Source organism: Nicotiana tabacum, chromosome 11 (assembly GCF_000715075.1).
Source record: "Nicotiana tabacum cultivar K326 chromosome 11, ASM71507v2, whole genome shotgun sequence".
Classification (NCBI taxonomy): Eukaryota; Viridiplantae; Streptophyta; class Magnoliopsida; order Solanales; family Solanaceae; genus Nicotiana; species Nicotiana tabacum.
In genome coordinates this window covers 117,397,339-117,407,468 of record NC_134090.1, presented here as the reverse complement: position 1 = coordinate 117,407,468, position 10,130 = coordinate 117,397,339, and the positions used below count along the sequence as shown (strand labels likewise).

At 38.0% G+C, this 10,130-nt stretch overlaps 1 protein-coding gene across 1 annotated transcript; it reads right to left on the bottom strand.

Moving 5' to 3' along the window:
- Nucleotides 1-5,556: 5,556 nt before the first annotated feature.
- On the bottom strand, nt 5,557-10,130 carry LOC107760769 (DNA repair protein recA homolog 3, mitochondrial). The gene is made up of 8 exons (XM_016578878.2): nt 9,798-10,130; nt 9,506-9,563; nt 8,859-9,076; nt 8,475-8,562; nt 7,692-7,864; nt 7,416-7,562; nt 7,075-7,209; nt 5,557-6,325 (listed from the first exon to the last, which is right to left on the bottom strand). Exons 1-8 carry the CDS (start codon nt 9,855-9,857, stop codon nt 5,933-5,935), a joined length of 1,272 nt encoding a protein of 423 aa, XP_016434364.1. The 5' UTR covers nt 9,858-10,130; the 3' UTR covers nt 5,557-5,932.

The following is a 10,130-nucleotide window of genomic DNA, read 5'->3' as shown; positions in this document are numbered from 1 at the left end:
ATCTATAGAACTATGCATATGAGTATACTGACACTGCTGACTCTTTTTTATTCCTGACATTTTGTTTCAAATATATTTTATATTTTGGTTCAGATTGTAGTAATATAAACCACCTGACTCTGCATTTGTGTCTTTATTTTGATTCACACTTCTACTCAATTAATATAGGACTTAATTGTCGCGCCCCATTTTCTCGCGAAAGCGGGTTTCGATATGTGACAACTCTTTTAAATGGAAGATAGAGTGTTAAAAGAAGAGTCACCACCTAATGGTTTTTAAGGTATGTTAGGGCACCTATTATGCAGATAACTCTGTTTGACTAGTCAACGCCACCAAAGATCGGGTAAGGGCTCAAATTACCTCAAAGAGAAGGTGTTAGGCACTCTTCGAAATCCACAACTATGGATCCCGGCCGAACTTAAGACTACGTAGATTATAATTAGGTGAGATGATCAAATAAATAAAGAGAATAAAAAGGTCAGAGAGTTTTATTATGACACACGAGAATTAGTACAAAACTTAATGACTATCATGATATAACTATGTTGGTCTACATCGAATGACTAAGTGTGGATCAAAAATTCATAAAGGAAAGGAGAGAGGGGGGAGGAGGGTCCCAAGTTTTTTAGCCTAAAGGATCACCCCGTGCAACATAAATAATACTTCGCAACTCCCTTAAGATAGGGAGTTACTCATTTATTCAGCGGGCATAGACTATCATCTCCTGCTACCCAATTACTATGTTAAAGTTGTTTACTTAAAGGTGCTCTAGTTCAATTCTAAATCGTACTCTATGCGTGCATTACCCGTCTCATGCCTATGGTCCAAGAGGCTTTGGACCTCTATTTGGGTGGTTCTAGACTTACTTAGCTTGCTCAAAAATTATAAAAACTAAGCGATATTCAAAATATGTAGGATTACACATAAAAACAATAAATGACTCAAGTTAGCCTCCACATATAAGCAACAAATACGTGCGGGCAGATTCTTACATCATGTATAGGAAGTAGACAATTTCAGAATTGAGACGAGTTAGAGTCATTAAGTCCTACAAACATGGCTTCTATGTGATTTTGATTTCAAGCGTACAGGCAGTGCTGTTGTTTTAGAACAACGAATTTGCAGATTATAGGTATTATAATATCACGACCCTAACCCCGAACCCGATCGTGATGACGCCTCTCGTGAAGACAAGGCCAGCTAGACCAAAACAGAACACCTCATTTAAACAGTTAAATACCATAAATAGTTCTAAAACATGATATAATAACCATAATTTGCGGAAATAATGATAACAATAGTAGAAACCATCCCGACACAGCCCAAACCGAGGTGTCACAAGTCACGAGCATCTATTAGAGTATAAATACGACTACAAGGTCTGAATGTACAAAACAGGACTGATGAAAGAGAAGGGAGAAGAGCGGTGCTGCGAACGCTGGCAGCCACCTTGCTAAACCCCGATGACTCAGCCTCCGATAAGATCAACACCCGCTACCGGGTGAATAAATACCTGCATCTGCATACGAGGTGCAAGGAGTAAAGTGAGTACTCCAACTCAATGAGTAATAACGGTAAATAACAACTGAGCAGTAAGAAATCATAAGCAAACCAAAATGTTGTATAGAAGTGGTGTAAACCCCTTAAGAAAAACAGTTAAACTGTGAAATCTTTAGAAATATCTTAGCTCAGTTTAAACCTCTTTTGAAAATGGTTTATTCAATAGTTATGCAAATGAATGCAAACAATTAGTGCAGATAAGCACAGAAATCCGCCCCTTCAATACTCAATTTAACAGGTAATGCCAGGCAATCAGGAAGATAACACATAAAGTAACACAATTAACAGGTAATGGCAGGCAAATGGAAATAAAGTAAATACATAGAACAGTACCAGCCCCTCGCGCTCACTCTCAGAACACTCTCTGCCCCTCGGGCTCACTCTGTGATCACAATGGGTACCCGCACTCACTGGGGGTGTGCAGACTCCGGGAGGGGCCCCTTACGGCCCAAGCACAATATCAACCCATCTCGTGGCATCAAATCTAGGCCCTCGGCCTCGTATCACCCAAGCCACCTCGTGGCGTATAAAAGTATCTCAGGCCCTCGGCCTCATATCACTCAGTATATCCTCACATATGGCCCTCGGCCTCACTCAGTCCGAAAATCATCACAAGCCCCTCAGGCATTAGTAAAACAGTAGTTCTCAACCCAAAACATCATTTAGAAATATCATTTAAGTTTCAAATCTGAGTAAAAGTGTCTGAGTTTGTAAAACAGTAGATATCAACAGGACTGAGTTCAAGTAATAATTCAAAAACAGTGAGGAAATACTAATAAAAATCCCCGAAGGGTTCAGATAGTTGGCACGAAGCCCAAATATGGCGATCAGCCCAAATCATGATGATAACAAATAAGTTTCAGTTAAATACGCGGTAAAATCATCAATCGGGATGGACCAAGTCACAATCCCCAATAGTAAACGACCCCAAGCTCATCATCAAGCGCGTGTCTCACCTCAATATAGCACTACGATATGCAATCTAGGGTTTCAAACCCTCAGAGTATCATTTACAATCATTACTCACCTCGAACCGACGAAATCCCTAGCTCGCGACGCCTTTGCCCCTCAAATCGGCGTCCATGCGCGTCGAATCTATCCAAAATCAGAACGAATACATCACAATATGCTAGGTAAATAAAGCCCAAGCGAAAACAATCAATATCGGGCACAAATCCCGAAATTACCAAAACCCGAGCCCCGGGCCCACTTCTCGAAACTCAGAAATTTTTACATCATTAGATTCCTTATCTCCTCACGAGTTCATACATATCAAAATTTCTCAAATTCGACCCCAAATGGTCCTTCAAATCCCAAATCAAAAGTCCAATTTCTCAAGCCCTAGTTCTTCAATTTTAGGCTTAGTTTTCCATGAAATTTCTAGGTGGATTTCACAATATAATCGAGTTTTAAGACCAAGATTCTTACCTCAAGTCGATTCCTCTTGAATCCCTCTTTAATTTCCTTCAAAAATCTCCAAAAACGAGCAGCCATGGGTGAAAATAGACCCAAAATCGCGGACAAGACGACTTAAAAACATTCTGCCCAGGCCTGACTTACCTTCTTCGCGAACGCGGTCAACACCCGCGAACGCATAGCACAAAAATTGCGTTGACCAACTTTACCCTATGCGAACGCGACATGCCAGTCGTGAACGCAGTGCTTCCATAGCCTTGACCTTCGCGAACGTGTTTGCTATATTGTGGACGCGATGACTAACTGACCATCAGACCTAATTCCTCCTATGCGATCATGTATACACCCTCGCGAACGCGATGCAGTCTTCTCACAAACCTTCGCGAACGCAGCATGGACCCTCGTGAACGCGATGCTTACGAACCTCGACCCTTCGCGAACGCGATATCCCCTTCGCGAACGCGAAGGCCAAAATGTTGCAACTGAAACCTGCAATTTCTGAAGTTCTCAAAACATGAAATTGATCCGTTTAACCTCCCGAAACACACCCGAGGCCCTCGGGACCTCAACCAAACCTACCAACATAACCCATAACATCATTCAAACTTGTTCCAATCATCAAAACACCTCAAACAACATCAAGTTACGCGAAACTCATCGAATTCAAGCCTAAGTTTTCTAAAAACTTCCGAAATACGTTTTCGATCAAAAACCCAACCAAACCACGTCTGAATGACCTGAAATTTTGCACACACATCCCAAATGACATAACGAAGCTACTGCAACTCTCGGAATTCCATTCCGACTCCCAGATCAAAATCTCACCTACCAACTGGAAATCACCAAAATCTCACCTTCGCCAATTCAAGCCTAGCTCTACTTCGGACCTCCAAAATCAAATTCTGATCACGCTCCTAAACCTCAAAAAATATTTCAACAAAGTCTTTTGTTACTCAACTTAATGCAGAATACAATTTATTGTTGTATGATAGATGAAAGGTTTGATTTTGTAGCACAATTCTTAGTAGTGTGCTTCTAATTTTGTTGAACAAATTAAAACATAAAAGAAAGAAGCGAAAAGAACCAAAAGTGAAAAATTACTTGTGAAACAGATAAGGGTAGTTAGCCAAAGAATGACTTGTATCCCCACAACAGATAGACCTATAACTGCTACTACTAATTAGGAATTGTATTTAAATTAAAACTTATATAAGCTATTCGGTTGTGGCCGCGTCGACGACAAAGCAAATATATTTTCATAAACGCATATAAAACAAAGCAGCATCAATCAATAGGAGAGAAATAATATGCTTCTAATGTAGCTACTCATCTATGATAACATGGTGTAGTGAACTTATAATAAAAAGACAGAATAACTTCTATCCTGAATTCATGATTGATATGCGTACAAGGGAGAAAGAATTATTAATTATAAAAGTAGAAACTGATTTCAAAAGTCAGTGAACATGTTACTAAGAATCCACCTCAGAAGAGTTGGTGGGTTAGGAGTTAAAAATCGTGAGAATGAAGACCCATCGTGGGAATGAAGTGGCGAATCTGTAGGAATTGATATTTTTTGGTTAAAGACGCGCTAGGAGAAGTTATACTATGTGTTGGTTTCAGAATATAATTTCAAAATTATTGTTCCTTGGAAAAATATAGATATTTTCTTATTTCAAAATTCAGATTTAAAAAAGTAAATTAACTTTACCTAAATGAACTAATTTTGTCCTAAAATTACCACATGGCATTTTCTTCCAGCGACACTTGACAAATTCTTATGGCTGGCATCTTTCCCTTTAATAATAGATAGATTCTCTCCACATTTCACTCTATAAAGAAAACGAAATATAAATTCATTTGGTGATTAAACAAATAATTAAATAATAAAAACAGGTATACTATTAGAAGTTGAGATGTCAGGACTTGGTGACTACCGGCATTTGGACATTTCTTATTCAAATGATAACTGTGTATTGGTAAAGTATCAAGTATCCAGTCGAGTAATCGAAGTATGCATAAACTGGTGCAAATGCAACTCCAACAAAAAATAATTTTAAAAACACATGAAAAGATCCTAAGAAGTATTTTGGTTCTTTAAGGATTGGTAGAAACAGATACTGTAAAGACTGTCTGAATAAAGAGGATACTTTCACGTGACATCATAGAGAACAAAATTTAAATTAACTGCCGAATTGTTTGGCATGGCCCAAACCGCCAAAGCCAACGACCAGGACCATTTCTATCCTGTTCGACTAACCTTTCAATTAAGCAATGGACAATGCTTCAAATATAGAAGAGATCAGGTGCAATCCAATAAAATTGATACTGGTTCAATAGATATGGCTAACCTAAATAAAGAAAACTTTTATACAAAGTAAAGACTGAGGGCGGCAACAGATGCGTCAGGGAAATCCTCTTCTACAATATGATAAAGGAAAACCATAAGAATGCATGAACACAGGCTAAAAGAATATTAAATCTTGTGGCAAAAGCGAAGATTTTGTAAAACGTTTTCTTGCCACACTATATGGCTGAATATTCAGATAAAACGGATCCCTGCTGTTCCCAGATCAAGGCTTCAATCACAAAAAGCTTAGCTTTACTAACATAAAGTTTGGATACAGATTCTCTCTGAATAATCACTGTTATGTACAAGAGAATTTTAGCATACATTGGAAGGTGACCAACTGATAACCGCAATTGAGGTTATTTGAAAAAATTGAACTAGGCTCTGGCCCCTCACTTTCTCTAATTAAGTAGTTTCCATGAACTACGCGATCAGAATTACATGTGGACAAAACTTACAAAGCCATGGTTTGGATACTTCATTAAGTACAAGAGCAGATTACAAATGATGATAAACCAAGGATGCTCCACAAATACCAATTTTTGCCCATGACTCAACCAGCATACTGATATGGACAGGAAGCCAGCAGTTTCATTTGACGAACCTTTATGCCTCAACTGCAGTTGCAGCATCTTCATCAGTTGTATCGTTCAAAACAGCCTCCTCGACAGGGTCTACATGTATAGACTCCACATCAGAACCCTTTTCTTTGTCCCCATGGTCCCAAAGCTTTTCTCTAAGTTTCATCATAAGATCTTCCCTTACGCTATCATTCTCAGCTAGGAAATGTTTTACAGCATCTCTACCACGAAGGCTCTGATTGTTGATACTGTAATAACCACCACCACCCTTTGTGATGAGCTTATGTTTGACTCCCAAGTCAATGAGTTCAGCTTCACGGGAAATTCCCTTACCAAACTCAAGCTCAAACTCTGCAGTTCTAAATGGAGGAGCATGTTTGTTCTTTACAATCTTGACAAGAACTTGACTTCCTATGGTCTGTAAAATAGACACTTATCAAAAAAAAAAAAACTGCCAGTACAATCAGATTTTGTACAGTTCAAGTCCCTCACATTCACTCAATGCAGAAATCATAACAGAAGAGCGACTGAGGATACAGCTATAGTTTCATAATACTATGCTTGCATAAGAGCTTTATACATGGATTCCAGACAAGGATGTATATAAAATAACAAGTGCCGTAGGCCCATAAGAATATGACCCCCCCCCCCTTTTTTCCATAATATACATGTACATCTATCTAACTTCTTAGACAGGCAAATGCATCCAAATACAATCTCTCTCCTACACAAATGAAACAGGAAGTTACCATTAGAAGAGGGAGCGAAGCAGTAGTAAGGACTGCAAGATCTCACAAACTAATTTTGAAACCAAAAGAACAAACTGCTTTCCCAAAGAAAGGAAGAGAGTATTCATAATAATAAAATGTAAACTTGTGCCTGTTTACATTAAGGATGGGAACACTTGAAGCTGAATACTAAAATGTAAAACAATACATCTGTGAAAGTTGGAAATAAGAAAAGCCAAATTCACAAAACAGATTCCACTCTCATACGCAATTTTAGCAATCATATTTCAAGAAGAAGAAGAAAAAAAGTAAAAGGCCACCACTGTCTATCAAGTAATGTTTCAGGTGGCCCTGCAGTCTCAATTTGTATATACTCTTAAATAAATTGGATATGCGCACAAAATATTGAAACTCTAACATCTTGAACTGAGATTCATACCTCTTCCCCCTTCTTGACGAGCCCAATTCGCTTTATGTTTAGACGCACAGAAGCATAGAACTTCAAGGCATTACCACCACAAGTAACTTCAGTAGGACCTCCAAATCCCCCAAAAGTTGATAGCTTTGACCTGACCTGAACCAGGGTGTAATTAATCAGAAAAGATTATTAGACAGACTAGATATTTTGCATGTCAAATGGAAAATACACAGGGAAATACAGTAACCCAAATATGCAATTTAACCCCACTGAAATATCTCTTAACTCCGACCCAGCAACAGAATAAAGGAAAGATGAGGGCACGAAGCATGATATGAACCTAGGAAGCCTAAGGCTCTTGCCTGATTTATGAAGATTAAAATGGTCTGTGATAGTGATAAAGAATGACTCAGCTTGCGGAGTGCTTGACTCATCAGTCTAGCTTGCATTGCCATATGAGCATCTCCCATCTCACCTTCAAGCTCACCTTTTGGGACAAGGGCAGCCACCTGCCATGGACGTCAATTGTCAAAAGAAGTTTTTGATAAGTGAAGAGTATTAATATAATTGACTCTGAATCAGATGATCATGAAAGTAACAGAACTAGAAGAATGCACAACAGTTTTAAGCTGCCTTACACTGTCCACAACAACAACATCAACCGAACCACTCCTTATAATTGTATCCACCAGACTAAGAGCTTGCTCACCACAATCTGGTTGAGACAGAAGTAAGTTTTCAGTATTTACTCCAATGGTCTCAGCCAATGCCGGATTAAGAGCATGCTCAGCATCAACGAAGCAACAATAACCTACAAAGAAACAAGAAGCATAAGTAATTCATGTGTCAGTTGTAATAAGCTAAAAATGCATATATCCTGTTCGTCTCAAGAGGAATTCTTGAGCCTCTCCTCAATGAAAGAAAAAGCACCAGGACGCCTAGAACTCCAAACAGATTCATTAAGGGAAAGAGCTGATATCATATTTAAGATAGGTTATTCTTATCTGGTGCTTTCTTGGCTACCATATGTGTATGTAGTTAGTGCACAAAACAAAACAATCTGATGATTTATTTTATTACACCATGTGTAAGATAGATAGAGTATCATCCGGTCCTCTGTGTGGTGCATCTGTGGTCTCTTCCTCAAAGCTCAAACCGTGTCAACTTATTCCGAAAGAATTTGAAAAGCTCTGGTTCAATAAAGTAACTTTCATTTAGATCAACTTCTCCTCCTCTTTCTACTTTAGTAAAAAAAATCTTATCTTTTGCTTTAACAAAATAGAGCCAAGTCACAAATGATATTCTGGGGACAAGATGCCCATAGTTTCTGCTCTCAGGTCTTTTTTTCGATTTCATAGTCCTAATAGATGTTGCAAGTGGAAAATGAGAATGCATGGCTGTGAAGTACAAAATAGACAAACCTCCCTGTCTCTGTGCCTCAGCAATTACATGCAGAGCAAGAGTTGTTTTTCCTGAAGCCTCTGGGCCATATATCTCTATTACACGTCCCTGCATAAAAGCAATAAATAGGTATTATTGTAGATATGAAAATAACCTGTCGGCCTAACATTGATCAGCAGCTGCTTGTTTCTCACATATCTAGAAAAGTAGTGACTTAACTGCCTAAAGTAACAAAAAATTCGTAAAGAACTTTGGTATAAATATAAATTTTACTAGTTCCTCAAAGAATATCAGAACATTGTTAGCATAAAATATCTGGAATCTAAGTGTTTAAAACCACCATTTGTATTCACCATATTTGGAATGCCCAAAACAGGAGGAGATGGCATTATTATTTTTTTTACCTTAGGAAGCCCCCCTATCCCAAGGGCAGTATCCAAAGAAAATGATCCAGTAGACACCACGGGAACTTGTTTTGGGGACACCGTGCGACCAAGCCACATGATAGATCCCTTTCCAAATGATGTAGTGATCTGATCTAATGCTTGTTTCAAAGCCAAGTCTTTCTTGGACAAATTCTCTTCACCTGAATCACTGCCGTCTGAGTTTGATTTTTTCTTACCTGAAAAGGAATAGAAGACTAGGACCCATGAGCATCAAAAGAGGACAGCTTAATGTCTAAATAGAAATAAGCCTTAGCACATTTTTAACAGGACACAACGGAAATTATTTGAAATATATCAGCAAATGATACATTTCCTCCACAGATTTCACACTGGTGGTCTACTGAAGTGGGAATCGAAGCATCAAAGCCCAACTAACAGCTTTCATGTCTACTATTCTAGTTATTCAAATTAAAGTGTGACAATTTATTTGATATATTTTTCCTAGTAGACATAACATTTTATAGTAAATACAGATTATTTTATTAAATTAAAATATGTGAATAGGAAGAAATTCCAAAACCAAGTTCATTATCACTATAACAAAGTGCAAATTGAGTAAATCTTTTTAAAGTACAGCAGTAGTACTATAACCCAAATTTACACACCTCGAGAAGAAAAGTAGCATAGCTGATCCAATGCCCCAAATAAGCTTCTTCTCAAACACTGCATATAAAAAAACGAATAGACATTGTTGTTCAAATGTCGAGTATTTCACCGTTTGAATACAATAACAAACCAGCTTCTAGAAATATTTCCCCATCACAACTGGCACCAAAATATTTAAGAGCAAAAAGCCACAACTGCAATAGCTTAGGCCAATTTATGCTCTTTTGCAACAACAAAAAAAATGAATGCAAAAGGAAATAGGTTTCTTAAAAAACAAAAATAAAAACTCACTTGCGGTTGGGGCGAAAGATATGTTCTGAGAGAAGTGGCAGTACGAAGAAGCCTCGCCATTGAGACTACTCTGTGAAAAGGCTTTTTCCTTACAATCAAAACCCTTTCACAGTTTACTGATGATTTGATAATTCCAAAAATAGCTATTTTGCTGCTATATCATCATTCGGCAACTTTTCGACAAGCTTATGGGTGTGGCTTTTTGACTATTTGTGGAGAAAGGAAGATTTTGAGAGTGAATTAGGGTTTAATAAGGGGTTTTGCATTTTCCCTCCTTTTTTAACTATACTCTTCTTCTTGTTGGCCTTCTCGAGAATTAAGTAATGTGAAATT

What these genes read in the sequence shown, in the direction of transcription:
- LOC107760769 (XM_016578878.2), bottom strand. Translation starts at nt 9,857, where the DNA reads ATGGCGAGGCTTCTTCGTACTGCCACTTCTCTCAGAACATATCTTTCG. An exon ending in ATGCTACTTTTCTTCTCGAG is followed by an intron (nt 9,077 to 9,505) that starts GTGTGTAAATTT and finishes ATTCCTTTTCAG; the next exon opens with GTAAGAAAAAATCAAACTCA. An exon ending in GGATAGGGGGGCTTCCTAAG is followed by an intron (nt 8,563 to 8,858) that starts GTAAAAAAAATA and finishes GCTTTTATGCAG; the next exon opens with GGACGTGTAATAGAGATATA.